The sequence below is a fragment of the Ovis canadensis genome, chromosome 15, assembly GCF_042477335.2.
Source record: "Ovis canadensis isolate MfBH-ARS-UI-01 breed Bighorn chromosome 15, ARS-UI_OviCan_v2, whole genome shotgun sequence".
Classification (NCBI taxonomy): Eukaryota; Metazoa; Chordata; class Mammalia; order Artiodactyla; family Bovidae; genus Ovis; species Ovis canadensis.
Window position 1 is genome coordinate 47,701,457 of NC_091259.1, and position 26,764 is coordinate 47,728,220.

The 26,764-nt window shown below is 43.0% G+C and overlaps 1 protein-coding gene across 9 annotated transcripts in view; it reads right to left on the bottom strand.

Moving 5' to 3' along the window:
- The window catches only part of TEAD1 (TEA domain transcription factor 1), a 260,791-nt gene that overhangs the window by 8,826 nt on the left and 225,201 nt on the right, over positions 1 to 26,764 (bottom strand). For all 9 annotated transcript variants that reach the window (XM_069554347.1, XM_069554348.1, XM_069554344.1 and 6 more), the window contains 2 exons: positions 24,746 to 24,919; positions 5,620 to 5,760 (listed from right to left, as the gene is read on the bottom strand). In XM_069554347.1, the coding sequence (XP_069410448.1) occupies positions 5,620 to 5,760; positions 24,746 to 24,919 (315 nt within the window). The remainder of the gene's footprint in view (positions 1 to 5,619; positions 5,761 to 24,745; positions 24,920 to 26,764) is intronic.

The window sequence follows — 26,764 nt, forward strand, 5'->3', positions numbered from 1 at the left end:
TTACATTTTTTAAATGATCTCATAACTTTGGAAGAATAAATGCTGGTAACCTGCCTAGAAAATATGTGAAAAGAAAGAGTAGGGAGACTGATTTGCCCTAGTAGATATCAGAAAATGCTACTGTTGTTGTTTAGGCGCTAAGTCGTGTCTATTTGCGACCCCATGGCCTGCAGCATGCCAGGCTTCCCTGTCATTCACTATCTCCTGGAATTTGCTCAGACTCATGTCCACTGAGTTGTGATACCATCCAACCATCTCATCCTTTGTTGCTCCCTTCTCTTCCTGCCCTCCATATTCCCTGGGATCAGGGTCTTTTAAAATGAACTGAGTCTTTGGAACAGGTAGCCAAAGTGTTAGAGCTTCAGCTTCAGCATCAGTCCTTCTGATGAATATTCAGGATTGATTTCCTTTAGGATTGACTGGTTTGATTTCCTTGGAATCCAAGGGATTCTCAAGAGTCTTCTCCAGCACCACAGTTCAGAAGCATCAATTCTTTGGCACTCAGCCTTCCTTATGGTCCAACTCTCACATCCATACATGACCACTGGAAAAACCACAGCTTTGACTAGACAGGTTTTTCTTAGCAGAGTGATGTTTCTGCTTTTTAACATGCTCTCTAGGTTTCTCATAGCTTTCCTTCCAAGAAGCAGGTGTCTTTTAATTTCATGGCTGCAGTTACCTTCCACAAGTGATTCTGGAGCCCAAGAAAATAAAATCTGTCACCGTTTCCACTTTTTTCCCTTCTATTTGCCATGAAGTGATGGGGACTGGATGGCATGATCTTAGTTTTGTGAATGTTGAATTTTAAGCCAGCTTTTCATTCTTCTCTTTCACTCATCAAGAAGCTCTTTAGTACCTCTGCTTTCTGCCATTAGCGTGGTAACATCTGCATATCTGAGGTTGTTATTTCTCCTGGCAATCTTGATTCCAGCTTGTGAGTTATCCTGCCCAGAATTCCTCATGATGTACTCCATATATAAGTTAAATAAGCACGGTGATAATAAGCAGCTTTGACATACTCCTTCCCAACTTTGAATCAGTCCATTGTTTCATGTCTGGTTCTAACTGTTGCCTCTTGTCCTGCATGCAGGTTTCTCAAGAGACAGGTAAGGTGCTCTGCTATCATCATCTCTTTAAGAATTTTCCACAGTTTGTTATGATCACACTGTCTAAGGCTTTAGCATGGTCAATGAAGCAGAGGTAAATGTTTCTTTGGAATTACCTTGCTTTTTCTATGATTCCGTGAACGTTGTCAATTTGATCTCTGGTTCCTCTGACTTTTCTAAATCCAGCTTGTGCCTCTGGAAGTTCTCGGTTTACACACTGTTGAAGCTGAGCTTAAAGGATTTTGAGAATTACCTGGATAGCCTGTGAAATTAGTGCATCTGCACATTAATTTGAACATTCTTTGGCCTTGCCTTTCTTTGGGACTGGAATGAAAACTGACTTTTCCAGTCCTGTGGCCACTACTGAGTTTTCCAAATTTGTTGGCATATTGAGTGCAACAATGTAAAAGCATCATCTTTTAGGATTTGAAATAGTTCAGCTGGAATTCCATCACTTCCACTGTTTTGTTTGTACTAATGCTTCCTAAGGCCAACTTGACTTCACATTCCAGGATGCCTGGCTCTAGGTGAGTGACCATACCATCATGGTTGTCCGGGTCATTAAGATCTTTTTTGTATAGTTCTTCTGTGTATTCTTTTTTTTTTAAATACATGTTTCAATGCCATTCTCCCAAATCATCCCATCCTCTCCCACTCCCTCTTCTGTGTATTCTCACCACCTCTTCTTAATCTCTTCTGATTCTGTTAGGTCCATACCATTTCTGTCTTTTATTATGCCCATCTTCACATGAAATGTTCCCTTGGTATCTCCAGTTTTCTTGAGATCTCTAGTCTTTCCCATTATATTGTTTTCCTCTATTTCTTTGCATTGTTCACTTAACAGGGCTTCCTTAATCTCTCCCTGCTATTCTCTAGAACTCTGCATTCAGTTGGGTATATCTTTTCCTTTCCCCTTTGACTTTTGCTTCTCTTCTTTTCTCAGCCATTTGTAAGGCCTCCTTAGATAACCACGTTGTCTTCCTGCACTTCTTTCTCTTGAGGATGGTTTTGGTCACCTCTTCCTGTTACAAACTTCCCTCCATAGTTCTCCAGGCACTCTGTCTACCAGATCTAATCCCTTGAATCTGTTAGTCACACTGTATAATCATAAGAGATCTGATGTAGGTCATACCTGAATGGTCTAGTGGTTTCCCTTATTTTCTTCAATTTAAGCCTGAATTTTGCAATAAGAAGCTGATGATCTGTGTCACAGTCAGCTCCAGGTCTTGTTTTTGTTGAATGTATGAAGCTTTTCCATCTTCAGTTGCAAAGAACATAATCAATCTGTTTACGGTATTCAGCATCTGGTGACGTTCGTGTATAGTCACCTCTTGTGTTATTGGAAGAGGGTGTTTGCTGTGACCAATGTGTTCTCTTAGCAATACACTATTAGCCTTTACCCTGTTTCATTTTATATTCCAGGGCCCAGCTTATCTGTTACTCCAGGTATCTCTTTACTTCCTGCTTTTGCATTCCAGTCCCCTATTATGAAAAGGACATCTTTTTTGGGTGTTAGTTCTAGAAGGTCTTGTAGGTCTTCATAGAACCAGTCAACTTCAGCTTTTTTGGCATTAGTGTTTGGGATTACTGTGATGCTGAATGGTTTGCCTTGGAAACAAACCAAGATCATTCTGTTGTTTTTGAGATTGCACCCAAGTACTGCATTTTGGACTCTTGTTGACTATGAGGGCTATTTCATTTCTTCTAAGGGATTCTTGCCCACAGTAGTAGATATAATGATCATCTGAATTCAATTCACCTATTCCCATCCATTTTAGTTCACTGATTCCTAAAATGTTGATGTTCGCTCTTGCCATTTCCTGCTTAACCATGTTCTATTTACCTTGATTCATGGACCTAGCATTCCAGGTTCCTATGGAATATTGTTCTTTACAGTATCTGACTTTACTTTCATCACCAGACACATCCACAACTGAGCGTCATTTCCACTTTGGCCCAGACTCTTCATTCTTTCTGGAGCTATTTCTCTGCTCTTTCCCAGTAGTATATTGGACACTTACTGACCTGTGGGGCTCATCTTTCAGTGCCATATATTTTTGCCTTTTCATACTGTTCATGGGATTCCCGAGGCAAGAATACTGAAGTTGTTTGCCGTTCCCTTCTCCAATGGACAACATTTTGTCAGAACATGCTACAAAGCTATTGTAATCAAATCAACACAATACTGGGACATGTAGAGATAAATAGAGGGTGGAAAAGAAGAGACTCCAGGAACAGCCCTCCAAGTATATGCTTTCTCCATGAAAATTCCTGGAATTTCATCATTCAAAGGCAACCAGCTATAGGAAAGCCCTGACAACTTGGCCATTTGGTAGCAAAGCCTAACACGAACCTTCCGTGTTCCCAGCCACCGACAGGTCCCTTTGCTTCTTCCTTCTCGGGGGAGACAGAGGTCATGTACCTCCAGGTCTCTCAGTCATGTCTCATTACACAGCCACCTTCTCAGCTACCCTCTCCTTAGGGTGAGGAGCTTCCCATCTTTCTCCTCGGCTTCTCTGTCTGCGTCTCCCTTCCACTTACCCAGAGGCTGGCTGCTGCTCATTCTTTATTCTGTGCTCTTTCTATTTCCTCTCTGCAACTAGCTCTCCATTCCCATAGCTCTGATTATCTTTAATGCTTAGGATTCCCAAATGATATTTTCAGTCTTGTCTCCAAAATCCTAGTCTGGCATCTATAATCATACCTAACTATTTCCAGTTGGACATCTTATGTACCTATCTCTGCTGGAGACTGCAATGTCCTTCGAAGCATAAAACGTGTGATCTTCAACCCTTCCTTTTCCTTGATCTTTAATATTCAGTCAGTTTCTAAGTTCCATTCCAAATGTCTTCTCGGATCTCCTCTGCCACTTTTTTAGTAACACTCAGAACACCTAAGCTTATGGCAACCATCTAGTCAACTCACTCACATCTTCCTCTACTAGCATTGTTCTTGTTCAGTCCCTAAGTTGTGCCCAACTCTTTGCGACCCCATAGTCAGGCTTCCCTGTCCTTCACTATCTCCCAGAGTCTGTTCAGAGTCATGTCCATTGAGTCCGTGATGCTATCTAACCATCTCATCCTCTGTCGCCCTCTTCTTTTGGCTTCAGTCTTTCCCAGCATCAGGGTCTTTTCCATTGAGTCAGCACTTCGCATCAGGTGGCCAAAGTACTGGAGCTTATACTTCAGCATCAGTCCTTCCAATGAATATTCAGAGTTGATTTCCTTTAGGATTGGCTGGTTTGATCTCCTTGATGTCTAAGGGACTCTCAAGAATCTTTTCTAGCACCACAGTTTGAAAGCATCATTTCTTTGGTGCTCAGCCTTCTTTATGGTCCAACTCTCACATCTGTACATGACTATCAGCATAAGCCTCCTAACACCATTCTCAGGATGCCCATCTTGTGCTCAGGAAGCTATGAGGGCCTGCAGCATCCTCAGTCCTCCTGTTCAGCCCAAAGTCTTGAAAAACATTTCCTCGTTCCCTCTTTCCACCCAATACATCCCTTCTCAAGAGAAAGGATTTATTTCTGTGGCACAAAAGTGAGGGTGGGCTCCTGGACCTGATTGGTCCTAGACACCTGTGAATAAAAGCCACTGTGAGCATGGATGAATTGGGTGGTGGGTAGAAGACACTGGAAAACACAACTCCAAATGAAATATCACCTGCAAACATTATTCACAAACAGCAACCCACCCCAGTAAAATGATCATCCATGTTTAGAAAGGGAGGGAAGTGTGAACTATAAAAGCCATAAATAAGTTTTTGGTCCCAGTATGTACTGAAATAGATTTAAAACAATTATGATGAAGGGAGTGGAAATGGCAAAAGCAAAGACCAAACTCAAGGTGGCAGGGACTTAGAAGTGAATGTGAAGTGACTCAGTCGTGTCCGACTCTTTGTGACCTCATGGGCTGTAGCCTACCAGGCTCCTCCATCCATGGGATTTTCCAGGCAAGAGTACTGGAGTGGGTTGCCATTTCCTTCTCCAAGGGATCTTCCTGACCCAAGGATCGAATCCAGGTCTCCTGCATTGCAGGCAAACGCTTTACCATCTGAGCCACCAGGGAAGTCACCTGGGATTTAGAAGGCAGCTGCCAATTAGTTGAAGACCACCTTGGTTATTATCAAGATGCCTGGAAGTGCACTTGAATTTGGGGGTGGGAAGGTAGCAGGATAGATAGATAGATCCTGGGTAGCAGCAGGATCTATCTCTAACAGATTCTACTCAGCCCCTCTCCTCCTCAAGGCCTCCTGTTGGACTGGCCTGCTGGCAACAGCAGGGCTGACTTCAGATGGTCAGGGAGGGTGGCATGGATTGCTCCTGGCCTTCTTCCTTTCAGTTGCTTTCAAATTATTTTGCCTTCTTAAGTAATGGAGGGTGGAGAGTGGGAGAAGGCAGAGGAGAAGGAGAAGACACTTAAAAAAAAAAAACTCTCTGCCCCAGTTTAGATTTAAAGGAAGGTGACAGGCCACCCCGAATGAAGGTTCCAGCATACAGAGGCCAACTTACCTCTACTTTTTCTACTACTTGCTTCCCAAAGGAGCAGACTTTGGTGGAGCAGGTGACTGTCATATTTTCAGAACTCTCATACTGACTGGTTACGCCATAAAAAGCCCCGGCATCGTCTTGAATATTGCAGTTCAAATCAGCCTGTAGGAAATGAAATGGAGGCGAGGGTTACTCTCTTATCACAGGAGTCATGGCAACAAGCAGTAACTATCAGGCGAAGACTTCCACCATGCTGGATGGAGGGCAGTGGAGGGCCAGGGTGGCTCAGCAAGGTGGTGAGTACATGCTCAGCTAGAAACAAGTTCTATGGCCCATCGATTGTGCTTTGAAGAGAATGCTAGCTTGGGTAGTCTGCCCTTGAAATAATGACAAGCTGCATGTATCGATTTCATTTTTACTTTCTTGCCTTCAGTATTTAGTCTATTTATCAGTTCATTTTTGTCTGCACTGGGTCTTCGTTGTGGTGGCTCCTCTTGTGTGACGCATGGGCTCAGCTGCCCCATGGCATGTGGGATCTTCATGGGCCAGGAAGGAACCATTTCTCCTGCACTGGCAGGTTGATTCGTAACCACTGGACCACCAGGGAAGTCCTGCATTTAGTATAGAATACTATATATCCTTGTAATAAAAGACTCATGAGGTCTCTGAAATATATTCAGAAAGCAGTATGTGAACTGGATTCATATTCACTAATCTGTAGATATATTTAAAAGAACAGGAGAATCTGTAGCTGACTGGCCATTTGTTATATATGTAAAAAGAGAAACTTCATTACTAATTATGTACCCAGAGGGGAAATGGTTCCTATTAAAGACTGACTTAGAAAGATGCAAAATAGTTAATACAAGGCCCCACTCATTCAACATATTCTTATGACTATTTGCTATGTGAGATTCATGCTAGATATAAGACTACAAGCCAACATGAGAGAAATGTTCAGAAAATAGCTCTAATTTAGATAGAGTCGGAGAAGGCAATGGCATCCTACTCCAGTACTCTTGCCTGGAAAATCCCATGGACGGAGGAGCCTGGTAGGCTGCCGCCCATGGGGTCACGGAGAGTTGGACACGACTGAGCGACTTCACTTTCACTTTTCATTTTCATGCATTGGAGAAGAAAATAGCAACCCACTCCAGTGTTCTTGCCTGGAGAATCCCAGGGACAAGGGAGTCTGGTGGGCTGCCGTCTATGGGGTCGCACAGAGTTGGACACGACTCAAGCAACTTAGCAGCAGTAGCGGCAGATAGAAAGTACGTACCATGTCAAAGGTGCTCAGAGTTCGGACCATGGAAACATTATTTTCAATTAAAGGTATTTACTTTCAGGATGGTTAAGATTTGAACATGCAGGGAAGGGGTGAGAGAGTATTGCACATGGAGCAGCCTGGAGTGCTTAACTTTAGCCACACTGCAAGGACGAAGGAGATGGGGAGGAAGGAGCAGCAAGGTCCTGGGTCGGGGAGGGCTTAATGAGGGGTGTGAATGGTATGCTGTAGGAACTGGGGACCCCTTGAAAGTGTCACCACCAGGCAATGAAGTGATCAGAGATGTGCTTCAAGAAGAGGTGTCTCAGCGTGGTGTGAAGTCCACTGCAGAGGGAGGCTGGGAGGCTGCTGCACTGGCTCCACCACTGAGGGCAGGGCCCCTTCCCTCGAACGTCCCCTGACCCTTTCCTGCACTCTGGGCATGGGTGTGGAGCTGGGGATCAACGCGTGAGCAAGAGACAGTCCCTGCAGTCGTGCAGCTGACAATTTAGGAGGGAGGACACTGCAACAGGAATAAGCGCTCCTGGGATGGGCACAGAGACACGAGAACAAACAGCGGAGAGGGAGCCCTTGCGGTCGGGGAAGCTTCATGATGTAGCTTGTATGAACAAGTTTTAGCTTAAAAAAAAAGCACACACAGCAACAACAACAAAGATAAAAACATATATGTGGCAAGCAATTAAAAAAAAAATCAAACTGTAAAAAGGAGGTACATTTTATTTCTGTGCTTACCACTCTTCTTAGGTGACCAGCTATCAGTTTTTCAAGCATCCTCTTAGAGATATTTAGCATTTACATATTTAAGCATACACATTCCCTCTTTTCTGCACAAAGCATAGCATTCTTCAAAGCCTGGCTTTAAAATCAATCAATCAATCAATAACTACTTTTTAGAACTCATATAGTACTGATGTAGGGCATCCCTAGTAGATCAGTGGTAAAGAATCCACCTGCAATGCAGGAGACATGGGTTTGATCCCTGGGTTGGGAAGATCCCTTGAAGTAGGAAATGGCAACCCAGTCCAGTATTCTTGCCTGGAAAATTCCATGGACAGAGAAGCCTGGCAGGCTATCCAGTCTCTGGGGTCCCAAAGCATGAGTGAGCACACACATAGACATACATACACTGATATAAAGTATCAGTTTTTTAAAAGAAAAGCCCTTTGAAAAATTGAACAGCCACACTTTTGGTGGCTGCATACTACTCCATTATACAGATGCAATATAATTTAACATATCCCCTGTTGATGGACATTTCGGATGCTTCCCAACAACAATGCAGTAACAGGCAGAGTAGGAAAGGTACATTAGAAATTCTTTTCACTTTTTAAAAAAATTTTGTCTTTTTCCCACTTCTTACTTATTTTTGACTGTGCTGGGTCTTTGTGGCTGCCTGGGTTTTCTCTAGTTTCGTCAAGCAGAGGCTGCTCCCTAATTTTAGTTTGTGGGCTTCTCACTGTGGTCGCTTCTCTTGTTTCAGAGCATAGGCTCTAGGGTGCTTGGGCTTCAGAAGTTGCAGCTCCCAAGCTCTAGACCACAGGCTCAACAGCTGTGGCACGTAGGCTCAGCTGCTCCCCAGCATGTGGGGTCTTCCCAAACCAGGGATCAGACCCATGTCTCCTGCATTGGCAGGCAGATTCTTTACCACTGAGCCACCAGGGAAGCCCCTACTTTGACTTTTGTTTTCATTCAATTTTTAAAAATTCCCAGCTTTGAAAATGAGAATTAATTGACCATAAATACATTGTTAACTAATATGGCCATTTAAATTCATTATTTTGATGTAATCAAGTTGTTGTGAAGGACTGATTAACAATCAAAAGCAGTTGGTGTTTGTGGTATAATGGGTGGAGGGTGGGAAGGAGCCGGGGAAGTTAGCAGTGGGCGGAGGAGGCGACAGGAGAGCACAAGGAGCTCTCCACCTCAGCCTGCATCAGTGCTCTGGGCAGGCACCTCAACGCCCTAGGTGCACTGCTTTCTTTCTTTCTTTTTTTTTTCAGTGTTCCATTTTTCACTTTATTCACTTCAGCGGCATTATCTTTCTATGCAATTTTTAAGCGTTACTTTCCATTCGGTTATTGCAAAACCTTGGCTATATTCCCTGTGTTGTACATCCCTGAGCCTAACTCACAGCCAGTAGTCTGTACCCCCCATTCCTCCACCTCTATACTGCCCCTCCCCGCAACTGGTTACCACTAGTTTGTTCTGTGAGTTTGCTTCTGTTTTGTTATACTCACTAGTTTGTTCTATTTTTTAGATTTCATATATAATTGATATCATACAGTATTTATCCTTTTCTGTCTGACTTATTTCACTTGGTATAATGCCGTGGCCTTTAGTTTTGACAAACGCAAGATTTACAATGTAAACAAACTAGGACTCTTAAGATGTAAAGCAAGCATAGAAATAAACACACAAAATAATTCAACCATACATACAATTTCAAAATGTTACCCAAGTTTAGAATGGCATTTGCCATAAATTGATATTAGCAAAACTGCTGAAAATTTTCAGCTTTTTTGTTTCCATCTCTACAAGTTCCCACACTTCAGTAATGCTGCTGTAGCCACAACACACCTCGCGTATCTGACAACTGAGAGCGGGTGGTTTCCAAGGCCGGTTTCCTTTATTTAACAAAGTTATCACAATTATTTGAGTAATAATCAGCACCGTTTCACTGTTTTTAAGTTTAAACACAAAAACTCTGTGGTAACAGAGAATGACAGAGTGGAAGTGACTCTATTCTACTTTTTCGCCTTCATAATTACTGTGCTCATTTCCCGATCATGGAAGCAACAGCGCTGTGCGGGCTGCAGCTCCAATGATTCCCAACTGTCCGAACTTACCCTGGAAATGAATATAAGGGTGAGTCTGTGATAGCATGTGCTATTAATAAGTAACAAAATGCATAAGCAACCCACACGTGTTAGTTTGAAGCATAAATATATATATATGTGTGTGTGTGTATATACATATATGAAATGAAAACTCAAGACTAATTTTACCAATTGTTTAAGACTTAAGCTAACAAAGAATTTTTTTTTAGGAACACTTCATTGATAGCGTTGTTTAGAACCACAGGCATAGGGTGATAATAAAAATGACAGCTGTTTTTAGATGGTTCTGCCATATAAACTTCTGTACAATGAAACTCCTTAATGCTTACATCTGGGGCAGATAATTCCCACCCTCTCACCTTTGGTTCACCACTGTACCTTAGAATTCTCAAGTGAAAGTGAAAGTGAAGTCGCTCAGTCGTGTCCGACTCTTTGCGACCCCATGGACTGTAGCCCACCAGGCTCCTCCGTCCATGGGATTCTCCAGGCAAGAATACTGGAGTGGGTTGCCATTTCCTTCTCCAGGGGATCTTCCCAACCCAGGAATCGAACCCACGTCTCCTGCATTGCAGGCAGACACTTTAACCTCTGAGCCACCAGGGAAGCCCTAGAATTCTCAAATTTAATTTAATTAACTTTAATTGGGAATGGATGACCTGCAGGTATAATGACAGAAAGTATCAAAAATGAAAGCATTCAAGAATTCACATTATGAAACTCTGCCGTCAGAAACAATCTCAACAAACTATGATTTTAAAGTTGTCAGGGTTAACTTTTTTACATGAAATTAAAGTAGAACATACATTCAGAAGTGTACCAATCACAAGTTTACAGATTGTTTAATTTTTATAAAGTGAACACACCCATTTAACCAAGTACCCAGGTAAGGAAATAGAAAAGAAGTCCCCTGATCCACCCTCCATCCCAGTGAACATCAAACACTGCTCCCTTCCAGTGTACCTCAAATCCCCTGTGCCACAAGAGAGACGGTGATCCTTTAGTCTTGTCTGGTTTTTGAATGTTACATGCATGGAGTCACATACTGTTGACTCCTCTGTGTTTAGCTTCATTTGTGCAGCATTGCAGGGCGAGAGCCATCTACGCTGTGGTGTGTGGTTCACCCATTCTTGTCACTAGAGGACTCTGCTAAATGGAAAATACCACCATCTATCCCTTCTACGGATGGACGTTTACAATGCTTCCAAACGGAACCTATTATGAAGAGTGCTCCTCTGAATTCTTGGGGATACACTTTTCATGAACACATGCATACACTCCTGTTAGGTGTTCCTAGGAATAGAATTGCTGGTTATGAGACATACGTGCATTTTCAGCTTTCATTTAGGTAAGAGGAACAGATGGTTTTTGAATTATCTTGTTTTTTTAAAAAACAGCTTGAGAAAACTTTATATATAATTATTAGCATATATTTAACAGGTTGCATTTTAAAAGACTTCTCAACTAGCAGTAAATAAGCAATCTGTTATTACTACTGTTTCTCAGTTACTTTATGGAAAATAATTACACAGTTATCCAACCAATCACAGCTGTTCTTTGGGAATTTTCTAGGAGATATTGATGGGAAAGATAATTATCTGTTAGCCGATGATATTACAATTATCCCAGAAAGAAATGTGGCCACTGAACTCCCGCAGAGCAAAGGTAATATCAAAGAAAGAATGCTAGCATTAAATCAACAACAGGGGAGGTGAACTCTGTAATGAGTCTAGGATTCGTGCTGAGTTCATTACCCACCCTCTCCACTTCTTTTTTTCAACTGAAAACTCAAGACAAACCTATTCCACATAGTTTTGAACGCAAGAAAATAAGAAAAAAAAAAAAGTGTGCTGTTTCCAGACATACAAACTATTTTTGTCAAATCAGCTCTTTATCTGAAATCAGGCTATTTTCTAAAAGCAAATAAAGACAAAAGTCCAAGAAACAACTAAAACCAGCAAACTTACCTTCCCAGCAAATTCCAAATTCAAACCACATCCTGTCCTTAGGAGATGAGACAGCTGTTGGAGCACAGGGCAGGCTGTCCCAAAATGTGCCCCAGTGGCATTTTGATTATTTTGGATTAAAGTTACTTAAGAAACAACCAATGAAGAGGGACACATGGACCCTCCCCTCTGTCTCCCCCAAAGCAGGAAATAAGTCTCTCAATGAAAGGTGCCCTCCTTGCATCTGGAGGTGGAAGGAGACCCTTACCACCAAAGATGGATAATTTAGGGTGGAGAAGTCTGTATACACATCTTGTTACTTTTTTTTTTTTTATCTTGTTACTTTTAAAATTTACTTCCCCAAGCCCAAACTCTGTTTAGATTTTCTCCAAACCTATGTTTCTTTGTCCTGTCAATTCCTCATAAATTTATCATTTATCTAAAAAGTATGACAGATGCCTGCTTTGGCCACTTCTTAGGTCTGGTTTCTATGTGAACCTCAACGTCATGAATTAAAAATTCATTTCTCTTTTCCTGTTAATTTGTCTTGCGTCGATATTATTTTCAGTCCAGTCATAAGAAGGATAGCAGAGGAAGTCTCCTCCTGCCTAACTGGTCATGGACCATGTTCTAAAAAAAAAAAAACAAAAAACAAAATAAACCTTGCAAATGTGGCTGGAGGGGGCAAGTCCATGCAAACAGACGCCTCTAAGGAATCTTGGCCTATTTTGCCCTAGAACAAAACCCTCCATATGAACTGGGTTCAGAGAGCAGCTCTTTCTCCTACCACCCAATGTAAGAATCCTTCCTACAGTACCTTGATTTACACTCTTCTGGCTAAATACCTTCAGATATGGGAAAATCATTAGTTAATAAAATATTTACCATGTTCTGGGCAGACTTAAGTGTTAGAGAGTTGTATTAGTCTTCTATTGCTACTTTAACAAACCACCCCAAATTTAGTGACTTAAAAACAACACCACTTTTTAATTCTCTACTTCTGTAGGTGGGATATCCAATATGTACCTCACCCGGCTGAGATCAAGGTTTTGGAGCTGTGTCCCTTCTGGTGGCTCTACTCTGAGGAAAGGTGAGTCTTTGCCTCTGTCAGTTTCCACAGTCCTTGTCTCTCAGTCCCTTCCCTCCCACTTCAGAGGCCAGCAACACCAGGCTGAGTCCTCACGTGGCCAGCTGTCAGCTCTCTAGACCTCGTCTTTTGCCTCCCTTTGCTACTCTTAGGGAAACTTGTGATTTCATTGGGCCCACTCACATAACCCAAGATGCGTCCCTGGCTACTCATAGCAACGCCCACCTCGCTTTCCATGTATTGGAATACGTCCCCTAGCACCATGAGAAGAACTTGGACACAACACTGCCTACCATACCGGTTAAGTTGCCATCGGCTTCTCAGCAGCTTCTACCTAGAGCTCTGCTTTCTGGAAGCACACAGGCCTAAGAACAGTGCTGAAAGACAATCCTGCAATTCTTTTTTATTTCCCCCCTAATCTCACCTTTCCACATCCACTTCTCACCCACAAAGTTGCTCAGGTTATATCAGCTTCCCTAGGATCCAAGTTCCAGGCTTATTTTTAGTACACTCCATGTGATCTCCCTTCCACTTGGTCCGAAGACTTGAGAACTCTGACTCTGCATCTATCACCATCTTGTCGCAGCCACCTGATAGACAGTGATCATTATTCCTTTGCATCCCATTGTTCTCATCTCTAAACTCAGAGGAGACCTGCTTCCAAAGGCCACCATGGTGATAAGAGAGAACACACATGAGACTCATCTGTATGCTGAAACATGCCAGGCAAATGGCCATGCCTATCAACCCATGGACTTCAACACTGACCAGCAGAGAGATGAAGCAGAGCCTCAAATCACATCTCCAGAGCGGCACCTGAAGTAGACGGTGGCTCATATTCAACAAACAAGGTAAAAGCTTTCCCCCCAGAGTCAGTCTGAGTCCCTACCCACACTTATCAAGTGAGCAGCACAAACACAGCAATGACTTTTTTCAAACAGAAAAATTAGTAGTTTTTCTGATTTGTGAGTTTATAACAAGCCTTAGGTTTCAGGCATAACTGCTCAAACAGGTACAAAATTACCATCTTTCCCACAAAGACATGGTTAGAGATGTCATAAAATTCTTTCCGGAAGCAAAAAAAAAAAAAAAAAAACCCAAGGCAATAATTAATCAACCATCTGGGGAATGAATTAAAGACTTGGGGATCTATTTGTGGACAAGTCCTGGAAAGCAGCAATGCCAAGCAGCAAAAGCAGACTGCACTAGACAGCAAGGAAACAAAAAAGTGAAACATCACATTTCCCCAAATCCTTCCCTAAATAATCCTCTCTCACACTTGTTACTTCTGCAGCTGAAACACGTAAGTTATCAGACAGGTCTGCGGCTTGGTTTCTCCTCCATTACCTCCCATTCAGCAAGCGTATTTGTTCGCATCTGTGTTCCACTGTTTCATGTTTTGGAAATTGAAAAAAAAAAAAAAAAAGCAATATTCTTCAAAGAATGATTCTTCCCATTTCATGGGTGAGAAAAATGAGATCCAACCCAATTATGTTGGATCCATACAGTAGCAAGGGCTGGACCAGGGAGTCAACTCTGCAAAACCGCAGGCCCCTCCTTCCTGAAGGACAGGAAGTGAGTGTTAGGGTTGCAAGCGCAGAATGGAAGGGCGCAGCATTCGGCTGAGGATAACTCGTTTGTCACTAGACTCTGAAAGAAAAGGCCTGCAGGAAAAAAAGAGGAAACAGATCAGCCTGAAGGCAGGGGCGCAGGTTAGGGTAGTGGGTCAGCAAAGGAGCAGGCTGCAGACGGATCCCTTCCCACCAGTCTCTCCCTTCCCCCAGGAGGGCCTGGAAGGGCTGGGCAGAATTACTTGGTTGCAAAAAAATGAAAACATCAAGAGGATTGTCCCTGACAAGAGGCAGTATAATAGGCACTGATGGATGCAAGGAGATGCTGGCATTTTCAAACCACCACTTTGAACCTCTCCTCTTCATCCTCTTCGAGCAATGATCAAAGGACCAAGATTTCAAATTGTGAAGCAATTTTTTCCAATGGCAGCATCTGGCTCCTTGGCAGGAGGCGCTGGGAGCCGGGCCCTGTCGTGGGCGTCCATCCAGGCCTGCCACATGGTGAGGCTCGGCCGCGCCGGGCACCACGTGGGCTTTGCAGCTGCTCCCCAAGGCGCCAAAGGACAATCGCTCTGCCCTCCACCATGAGCCATCAGGCAGAAGTACTCCTGAAGCAGCTGGGCAGGGGGGTCTTGAGGTTGACGACTGCTCCCCAACCCTCTTGCCTGACTCATTTGTAAGCATCTGCTCCCTGGCCACGACCACTGAAGCCACCCCAAGTGGCTTCGGAGCTTGGGGTGCTGGAAGCTGGGATAAACGAGGGACGACCCCTCAGCAGGACTGGACTTGAGTTTGAGGAGATGAGAAAGCTGCCCAAAGAGAAGGGCGTCTTTGAGAGTGTTCACTTTGCCTGGCGCCCCTGCCCGACACAGGACAGCAGCTGTAACTCTCTGGCCACAGCTGTTTTAAATAAGAATAGGCATAAACTCAGCCCCTGCTCTCCAAGTTACTTCCCACTGATTATGGCATATATTTGCATCTACAAAATAGAAGATTTTAAGAGACAACTGCCAAGAGCCCCTTCATAGCGCAGATTGGCACCCCTATTCGAATTTCATCAACATTTAGTACTTCAAAGAATCTTAAAAGCTTGCTCTAATTACAATAGGCGCTGTGAAAGACTGGCTGTTTGCATTGCAAATTCCTACAAATACTGGCATTCATTAAAAAAAAAATTCAATTAATATCACCCATATAACTTCAGGTAACCGCCACTGGTGACTTCACACAGTAGCTGGGATGAAAGAGCCAAGGTCTCAACCCCTAGGACAAAGCAGTGGCACAGGCCAGTTGCCTCCAATGGAGGCGGTGAATGAGTCCTGGGCTACCAGCTGAGCTGGCCCTCCACCCAGCACATTCATCAGGTGTGCGAACACGGACCAGAGACCACCCTTTCCAGACCACAGAACAGGGCCTTTTTCTGGTCTGGAGTTTATGTGCATGGAAAGTCTTACACAGAACAATGGCAACAAATCAATCAACTAATTAACAAGTGTAGAACTGCCAAATAAAATATAGGCTGCCTAGTTAAATCTGATTTTTAGATAAACAACATACCTTTTCATAGGGATAGGGACATATCACTATGTCCCAAAGATGACATGGGACAGACACTGAAAAAGTATACACTGTTCACCAGAAATTCAAATTGAACTGGGTGGGTGGTATTTTAACTTGCTAAATCTGGTAACTCTTCCGACAATTCACCTTTACCAGAGAGAATAAGAAAAACCGGCACTTTTGCTCAAATTTTCATTGCTGTAAGGAGACATGTACAAAATATTTTTTGAGTGTGAAAACAAATGAAGCTGCTGAATAACACATGGAGCATAGCACTTTTTTTTAGTAAAAAACAAATGGAGTATGTACAATGTATGTGGATGCATATAAGAAATGGAGAGAGACACAGGGCTTGTGGGAAGATCTCATTCTTCCTTCTAAAGTCTTTGGAACTGCTTGGAAAATTTAACAAGCTTCTCCTGGCTTTTGTCATGTAGACACTAAATTAGAATGCGGGTGGATGGCAAGGTAAGGTATACCCTGAATCTCTACCCTCACAGGGAGAGGGAGTTTCACGTATCGCCAAGGATGGCATCACCGACTCGATGGACGTGAGTTTGAGTGAACTCCAGGAACTGGTGATGGAAAGGGAGGTCTGGCATGCTGAATTGTTGGGGTTGCAAAGAGTTGGACACAACTGAGCGACTGAACTGAACTGAAGGGTCTATGAAGGTCCAAACAACTAAGATCCTTGAAGGGTTTATGATTATAACCAGATAATCAACTTATTCCCTGGAAAACTGGGTCTAGAAATAAGCAGACACATACCCTGATAGTGCCACTTCAGTTCTTTTCTTCCCAGGCTCTTCCTGGGGGCGGGTGGAACAGTGAAGTCAGCTGTGCCTGCATGAATGGGGTGAATGCTGGGCGGTGCAGGTGGGCCGCATGCATCTGCTTCCCCCAGGCTTCTGGTTAGCAGCAGCTCTGCGGGGCACAGTGGCTTTGTATCTCAGCCTGCAACTGTGGCAGGGAGCAGAGTTAAACAGCCCCATGCAGCAAAGAATGGATGGATCCCTGACCTTGGCTTTGTTAGCAACCACTGAGCCAAATGGTCCAGGACGGGAAAAGCTGTCAGATGGATTCTTCCACGAGGTTAAGGGAATTCCCAATTTAGATTCCGCCTAGATATCCTGAAGAGTTCCAGATTTAAAAAAAGTGTCCGTGGTGGGACTGAGGTGAAGGGCCTGCGGGAAAAGCACCGTCAGCTGCTGCTCCCATTTTCCAGGCTGTCCTGTTCTGCCTTCTGTTCTCAGGGGATTCAGACTCTTTTAAATAAAGTGACTGTCAGGCAGAGTATCATTTCCACTCTCAACTTGCACCATTCTCCTGGTTCTGTAAGGCCCGGCAGCCACTGGGACCCTCAGACAACTCTCATTAGGATTCCTGGTCTCTGCCCAACACCTCCCCCCTCCACCCGCCCCAAACTCCTTTCCACTCTCCCTCCACTGATTAAATTTTCAAGAATCAGCTCAAATGCCACATTTTCGTGAAGCCTTCCAGAAAGTTCTCAAGCAAAAAGAGTTCCTCCTCTACCTATGTTTTCACATTTCCACTACAGCCCCTCCAGTGCTGTCCTTTAGCTGCTGTGTGTATGCCATCCCACACCAGACCCCAAAGCCTGCCTCTTACTCATGTCTGCTCCCTCAGCTTTCCAGGAGCAAAGTAGAGATCAGTGAGTATTTGCCGAATGACTCACTGGTGATGTGTATATTCAACGCTAAAGCAAAGGATTAAACTATTTCTATAAGAACCCAAATTCCCGAGAGAGCCTGGAAAGCTTTTGTGTGAATCCCTTGAGGTCTCGCTCCACCGGCTTTCAGTGAATTCCTTGAGAAAGATTAGTCAACAAACTGTCTAGGCTGACAGTCAGAGCTAGCCCAGTGGCAGTTATAGGACCCCATGTACAGCAATTCCTCTAGGTGTATGGAATGAAATCACTCTTCATCTAACAAATTAAAGAAAATAAACTGTTGAGAATCTGCTATATACATTGTGCTGCTGCATAAACAAATGTGACCGGATAGGATCTTTGCTCCCTGGGGAATTTAGGTCATGGGGCTGGGAAAACAGGAAGGAAGCAATAAAAGACTGCAGTCAATGCAGCAAGTGCTAACAAGCTCCAGATACCGTTCTCATGAAATCAAACCAAAATGGGTTGGATGTGCAAGGTTACTAACTACCATTCCCCCTCATCCCTCTACATGAAACATCAGAACCTGCTAGCCAGAGATGATTTTTCAAAAAACACCAGACCCTGGTGAAGACAGTAAGAGAGTCACAGTCTACCAAAGATAATCTATTACATATTAGTCCCAGAAGTACCTCTGAATATGGTGGTGTTTCTTGTTAATCTTCCTTCCACTACATCATTCCATCATTTCCTATTGTTCATATAAGTTCAGAGTTTAACACCATTGTGAGATGAGATAGAAGTAGAATGAAATGAAAATCTTGAACTGAAAGGCCCTTTTCTTACTGATAACAGTTTAAAACATGTGGGAAGCATATTATTCCATTTTGCTAACATCCTTTTCCATGAATAGCAACAGAGACATTTGGTCGCAAATGATAGACTCGAGTCTACAATTCTAGCCTAAATCACGCACAATCCAATTAGAAACAGGCTGAAACTCCAGAGGGGGTCTATTTGGCCAGTGCACATGTGCACCCGATTTCTTATCCCTAAATAAAGCCCAGTTGTTTTATTTATAGTGCCTGTCATTTTGTCCAACAAATGTGATTTTGTTCCTACCAAGATAAAAGCATCTTCTAAAGGCTGCCTTCTTTCCAGATAACTCCTTTCCATTTCTGTTTTATAATATCTTCTCACATCTACTCTGGCTAGTAAAACTAGTCTTGCTTTTTCTTCCTCCAAAAAAGTAGGTTAAGAAAGTTGAATGACTATGAATATACTGTTAATTGTTTATACCGGATGATAATTCCAAGAATTTAATAAAGTAAAACATAAATAGCCATAGGGTAACTTGGAGTATATCCTGATTTCTAACATGCCACTAATTGATTTGAGAGAAAAAAAGAAGCATTGTAATTAAATGTATATTAAGAATTTGTTTCTTTTAATAATAGGATACAGATCCATACAATCTCATTTTTCATACTATTTTCTTCTTTATTATTCCAAATAAAGTTTGAGAGTAAGCCTTCATTATCCTAATGATTCTTCTGAATAGTTTTTGACTGTAAGGTTTATAAGTAACATGTTAGTAATGTGTGGCTTTCTTAACCAGTGTCGCCAAGCTTGACACTTTTGAGCCCTGTTAAGACAGAGCAGAATTTTGAGGGCCCTCCAAAAATATTACTTTCACTGCATTTTTTATTCCCTTAAGTAAACTACTACTACTTAAGTAAACTATTCTACTTAAGAAGGCTGAGCATTGAAGAATTGATGCTTTGAACTGAGGTGTTGGAGAAGACTCTTGAGAGTCCCTTGGACTGTAAGGAGATTAAACCAGTCCATCCTAAAGGAGATCAATCCTGAATATTCACTGGGAGGACTGATGCTAAAGCTGAAGCTCCAATAGTTTGGCCACCTGATGTGAAAAGCTGACTCACTGGAAAAGACCCTGATGCTGGGAAAGACTGGAGGCAAGGGAAGAAGGACATGACAGAGGACGAGATGGCTGAATGGCATCACTGACTCAATGGACGTGAGTCTGAGCGAACTCTGGGAGACAGTGAAGGACAGGGAGCCTGGAGTGCTACAGTCCACGGGCTCACAAGAGTTGGACATGACTGAGCGACTGAACAACAGCAGCAAAACTACTACATGGGCTGGAATCAAGCTTCTTTTGAAAGTGAGCTGAGAGTTATACTTGGGTTTCTGTCTTTTAGGATGCATGACTGAATCACACCCACCTCTTCCAGCTTTCGGGACTCTCTGCTCAATTCCAAAGCGGCTGACATTTTATCTTAAATTAGCTGCACTGTCTGCCATTATCACTGGCAACCCATCTGCATGGATCTCAATTCTGAAACAAAGCACAGCTCTGTCCATTTGTGGGGGGACATCTTCCTTTCTTACAGCCCACAAAGCATCTGATCGTTATTTTAAAAGGAAAATAAGAAGTATGGTTTCCTGCCAGCGCAAAACGTTGGCCTCACTAACCACAAATCTGGTTCCGTACTCCTCCTCACTCATAATAACAATTTCAATGCTGCATCAAACTATATTTTTTCTGAGACACTTTAATTGGGGATTCAAATTTAAGCTACTAGTTTTTAGTTCAGTGTTAGTTGCTCAGTCATGTCCAACTCTTTTCAATCCCGTGGACTGTAGCCTGCCAGACTCATCTGTCCATGGGATTTCCCAGGCAAGAATACTGGAGTGGGTTGCCATTTCCTTCTCCAAGGGATCTTAGTATAGTAGTATATACTACTAATGCAAGTAATTCAACTAAAGTGACAAGGAGGTGGTGAGATGCTTTCTCACAGATTATTCATGACAACATATCCTCTTTACTGGGTGTATCATAATTTAACCTTCTTATTAGACATTGATAATAAGGCTTTCAGTGTGTGTGTGTGTGTGTGTGTGTGTGTGTGTGTAGGTATATGTGAGTTTGTGTGTAAGAAACCAAGTTGCTTTTTGAAAGTAGTCAAGCAGTTAGTGAATATATCAGGCATAAGCCCACACTGGGTATTATTTACTCCCTGGGAGGTGCATGTGATAATTCCCACTTTACACATAAAGAAACTGAGTCATGGATAGGCAGAGTGACTTCTGCATCGTGACGCAGCTAATCAATGCCGGATCTGCTGGACTCTGGAATCTGTGTCCTTTCCACTGCGTCTGTGCGTGGAAGCCAAGGGCACCTAAAGTGAAGCAGCACCATTTCTTTGTGAAGATCTGTCATTAGGGGGCACTCAGGTGTCCGTTTACCTGGGCACCAACAGTTGCCTACTGTTTCCAAGAAGTTCAGGTTGGACGCTACTGTGGCTCTGTCATTCGTGTGTGTTCTGGCATCTGAGTCCTGAGGAGGCCAGTCAGTTTTCTGCTCTGAAGCCAGTGGAAGGACCACTGCACGGCAGAGAGTTGGGCCACAGCTCGGGCATCAAGTGCAGATCCTGCAGGTGGACTCAGTGTTCCACCCACAGCACACTCCTGAGCTGCTCCGGCCTGACTAAGCCCAGGCTGGACATGGAGCGATTTAACATGTGGATAAACTAAGTCATCCTGCTGGTGATAACCTGGAGACTGCAGGTACTTAGGGAAAGAGGAAATAGGGAGGAGAAGAAAGGAGATGTGTAGGTAGGACCTCTGTTGAGATGTACTGAATTTACACAAAAATGAAAATCAGTGAAGCAAACTGCTAATATGAAAGACATTTTAAAGAGAAGGTTAAGCCTACTTAAGAAACACCCACTGGAAATACCGACTAACATTCAAGCACAGAGAGTCAAAGTGTAATTCACACTTTCTAGGTCTTTAGAGGAAGCCAATGAGATTTCAAATTGCAGCAAAGTGTAAACCTAATTCAAACTGCCTTTTCTCACTTATTCTAACATAGTTAGGACTGAATTTCTTCATAAAGGTTAAATACTGCTAACAATTATGCTGAAGGAGAGATGTCTTTCATCATACTCATAGGAGAGCTCAATTGTAATTCTAATTCTGCAAATCTTAATTTAATAAACTGATATCTAATCTCATAGAAATTGTCTCTAAATCTGCACATCTCACACCTGCCACTACACTCTAAACATTTGCAAACCTAGACCTCGTTATTTGGGAATTAGTGACTGAAGGACCCTGTCACTGAAAGCATGTATTAAAACCATCCTCTGTGTAAAATGGAAAATTTCACAAGCAAAAACAAAAACTTTCTAATATCAATAGTTTCCATTCCACTTTATAGTCAAACAACAAGCAAGTTATAAGAAGTCTTATTAACATTAAAAATCAACACTTTAATTTGACAGCACTGAAAATGCTTTATTTTTATCTTATCCTATGTTTTCTGATTAATTTTAATTCAGTTGGGTATAACAGCCTCTTTTTTATCTTTCACCATAGTGGCTCTCAAACTTTTTCATCTCGGGGACCCCTTTTCCACTCTTAAGATTTATTGAGGGTCTCAAAGAGCTTTTGTTTCTGTAGGTTATAGCTATCGATATTTTCTATATCGGAAATATAAACTGAGAAAGCTTTAAAACATTTAGTACCTGCTTTAAAAATAACATAAGGTTATTTCATATTAACACACATCTTTTTTAAATTGGACATACCTATATTTTAAAACACAAAAATTAGTGAGAAAGGTAGCACTGATTTGCATTTTGCAATACTTAATGTATGGCTTAATGGAAACTACCTAGATTCTTATATCTGCTTCTAAATTCAATTTGTCATGATTTGTACTTCAACTTTTGGTTGAAATACATGAAGAAAATCCAGCCTCACATAAACACATGGCTGGGAAAGGTAAGAATATTTTAATGGGCTCTTCAGATAATTGGCCATTTTTCTCTGACACTAAATCAAAACTTGATAAGCAATGGTTTCTAAAGGTTAGCTGCAGTGTGGAGTCTGAAGCCCTCAATGAACTTTTCATACTATTACATTAAAACCCATTAGTTTATCCTGTACAGTATTAAAAAAAAAATTACATTTTTTAATATGACTACGGTTCCCATCAGAAAAGTCCTAAATGTTGGGAAGCCGTCAAGTTCACCAGAGTGGATACAAATTTTCCAAAATTCTTATTTTTATTTGAAAGTTCAAATTTTATCTTTGACAACAAATATCAGTTGTTTTCCTTGATGGAGCAGGCAGGTTTGTTGCATCCATTTTAGTGTGTACTCGGGTCTAGGATGTAAAACTTTCACAAACGACACTCTTGGTTTGACTAATTCATTCTTTTAATTTAAACTGTGCATGCAACCCAGTCTGATTGATCCCAGGCTTCAGCAGTTTTAGCCTGTAACACTGGAACCATCAGTATGCACATCAGCAGAATTCAAAAAGAAAATAACATCTCAGTGTCATAATAAAAGTAGTTTTGATCTTGTCGGCCAATTGAAAGGCTACTGAGGAACCCCCTACGGGTCTGCAGGCCACACGTTGAAAACTGTAGTGTTACCATATAACTGGCCCCCAACCACCATTCAAGTCATTGGGTGGCAGTCAAGGAAGTGACTATTACTGCTTTTTCAGAGTGTCCATATGTATTACCAATCCTGAGAACATTAATTTAAGTAGAAGGTTATTTCCACAATCCAAATTCAATACGGAAGCATGACAAATGAAATCCAGTTACCACTCAAGGATTAAAAAAACAAAACAAATTAAATTGAATACGTAAATTTCCTCCCAAGGAATTTCAAACATGAATTTTTCCCTAGTCTGTTTGTTCTGCCATTTGTGGAGTTTTTTGACTGTATGCCAGGCACTTGCTTAGCTTTGGAGATATGAAAAATGACAGGCAGACCCTGTGAGCAGGGTCCTGGGGGCACAAAGAAGCCAGTAAACAGAGCAGAGGCGCTTTTCAAACGGATCTGATTTCAAGCTCCAGGTGCCCACCTGTCCTTTGTAATCTCTGCGTCTCTATTTTCTTAGCTGGATACGAGGCAAATTCCACTTAACCCTGGGAGGACTGGAGGAAAAGCACGTGATGCATGAACGCAGCGCACAGCCCACAGCAGGCATTCAATCAGTGTAGCCACACAATGAGTAAGGAGCCTGGAGTCCAGAAAGGAGTGGGACACACATCCCAGTTAATTGTGACACAGCCTGGGAACTGAGGCAGTACCCAATGCGACGGGAGTAAAAGAAAAATTAGTAGATTATTTATTTAAGGAAGGTGTGATAATAAAGAAGCCACCATCTCAAAAGGGGGGAAAGGAGGAAAACTGTACAAAGTCCATCCAGACACATGAAGGCCAGCTGAGGATGGACAGGAAGAAAAACACCTGGAACCAGCTCCTGCAGGGCCTTTACGGCCACGCTGAGAAGCATGAACATGTGAAGCCGTTTTCTTTTTATTTTCGTCAAGAGTGAAGAGTTATAAACGCTCAAGGCCAGCAAGTTCTCTGGGCTAAGCCCCGAGGACACATCCCTGACCCCACAGCAGTCCTCTGGCTCAAGCCTGACCAGTGGAGATGGGACAGCAGAGATCTCCTCGGAGGCTAGGGGACAGTCCCAGCAGCTGGAGGAACGTGCCCGTGGTGTCTGAAAGCACAAACGGGGCACGCGATAGGCAGAGCCATTTCACATTCTCTCTGACCCTTGAAGTCTTGCAGCATGTCTTTATCTTTGCCCAAGCCCCTTCTCTGCCTCGGGTCCTAGGCTCCCATGGAATTTATAGGTCGCTTTGCTTACTGGGCTCCTCTGGTGGCTCAGACAATAAAGAGGCTGTCTGTAATGTGGGAAACCCAGCTTTGATCCCCAGGTCGGGAAGATTCCCCTGGAGAAGGAAATGGCAACCACTCCAGTATTCTTGCCCGGGAAATCTCATAGACGGAGGAGTCTGGCAGACTACAGTTCATGGGGCGGCAAAGAGTTGGACACAACTTTGCTTATTGGAGTGAGAACCAACAGAGAGTCTAGCACCCTGCGCCTGCCATCGTGACTCCAGCCATCTGCGAGGTTTCTTGTCATTGCACAACTGAGTTCTTAAGCCCAAGGGGCCACCTGTCTGTCTCGGCAGGGATGGCAACGTCGCCTGGGTCCTCATGTGGCTGTGCCGCGCGGCCTGCATGAGGATGCCCACAGTGCTAGTGTGCAATCCCCTGGCGACCCTGCAGATCAGTCAATGGGAACCCACAACCACTGCAGCTCTGCCCTCGGGTGTCGGACACGACCATTCAGACAAAAGTGACTGAAGTAACAGCAAGGTCTTACTCACCCAGAATTTTACGAGGAAGAAGGCATTTTGAGGGCCCTTTCCAAACAGTTCCTTTAAGCCACCTTTCTTTTCAGGAAATTTGTCATAAATCTGACGAATGTCCACTGATTCGAGCAATGGGTCACTGTAAGAATGGTTGGCGTGCCCGATGTGCACGAAGAGGTGTTTGTTGTACTGCAAGAAACCAACAGAAACATTCCCATTACAAACCCTTTGGTCAACCCAGGACACAACCATCTCGAGCTGCATAAAGAGTGGTGGTCTTGAAATCCTGGAGTTCCGCCTCGAAAAGCCTCAGGTCTGTGCCTTTGAAAAGATGATGATATTAAGAGTCATGGGACTTCCCTGGTGGTCCAGTGGTTAAGACTTCACCTTCCGATGCAAGGGGTGCAGGTTCAATCCCTGGCCAGGGAGCTAAGATCCCATATGCCTTGCGGCCAGAAAACCAAAACATAAAACAGAAACAATATTCTAACAAATTCGATAAAGACTTTAAAAATGGTCCACATCAAAGAAAATATTTTTTTAAAAAAAGAAAGGTCATTACAGCTCAGGGTTAAAACAATCATTGTCTATTATTGACAAGGGCATATATTCTTCCCAAATGACTAAAAAAGTCTTTTTGTAGATACAGTAGGAAATGACTTCTGACCCAATTACCAAACCTAGAAACAATTCCATTACCCAGTTTCACCTGATCAACTGAAAATGACAGTGACTGTCAATAAGAAGTATGGGTGGTTCAGCTGATGCCATCACCCAGAAAGCACTTGTCGCTCCAGTTCCCTTAGCAACAGCAAGAAAGCAGTACTCGGAGCAACAGTACCCACTTACTTCTTCCAGCAGGAATAAGCGAGCTGAGTGTCTTTCTCATGTGTCCCTTTAGTGACCAGTCTGGCACTTCTGCATAAGGGCTGGTCAGTATGTGGATGTCAGCACAAAGCTACAGTCGTGGGTATAGGTCATGGAGAGGACTCATGGTGCAAGGCTATACGGTATCAATAAAGAAAGAACACCAGGTGCTCATCCACAAAAAGTAAAAGAAGCAACTCAAAACCCTCTCAGGTCATTTAACTACTGAATGAAAACCTTTTCTTCTCCTTGCTCTTCTCCATAAGACAGGGTTAACTGGACCACGAAGGAGTGTGGCCAACAACTGGCTCTCAACCAGGCTATAGCAGAATCACCAAGGAACATTTAAAAATCATCAAAGCCAGGGTCCCAGCCAGGCTAAACTGGCATCTCTGAGAATGAGGCCAGGCATCATTTATTCTTAATACTCCCTTGATGAATTTCAATCCACAGCCAAGCTGGAGAACTACTGGCCTAGACCCTATACTCCAGATCCCCCGTGCCTGCCTCTTCTACTGAATAGGCAGTAAAACCAGCCTAATCTGACACCAAAACATATGGTGTGCAGAGGTTCCTGGGAGTTCAGAACATAATGGGGTTCATAAGAGAAACCCATGTCACCAACAGTCTGCACTTTGAGTTTACATTGGCATTTCTCCAACTAGAGTCCTTCCGAGTACTAACCTCATCAGTTCAGTACAAGTACAGTTCAGTCGGTCAGTCGTGTCCAACTCTTTGCAACCCCATGGTCTGCAGCACGCCAGACTTCCCAGTAAATTACCACCTCCGGGAGCTTGCTCAAACTCAAGTCCATTGAGTCAGTGATGCCATCCAACCATCTCATCCTCTGTCATTCCCTTCTCCTTTTGCCTTCAATCTTTCCCAGCATCAGGGTCTTTTCTAAAGAGTCAGTTCTTCAAATCAAGTGGCCAAAGTATTGAAGCTTCAGCATCAGTTCTTCCAATGAATATTCAGGATTAATTTGCTTTAGGATGGACTGGTTAGATCTCCTTGCAGTCCAAGGGACTCTCAAGAGTCTCCTCCAACACCACAGTTCAAAAGCATCAATTCTTAGGCACTCAGTTTTCTTTATAGTCCAACTCTCACATCCATACATGACCACTGGAAAAACCATAGCTTTGACTATACAGACCTTTGTCGGCAAAG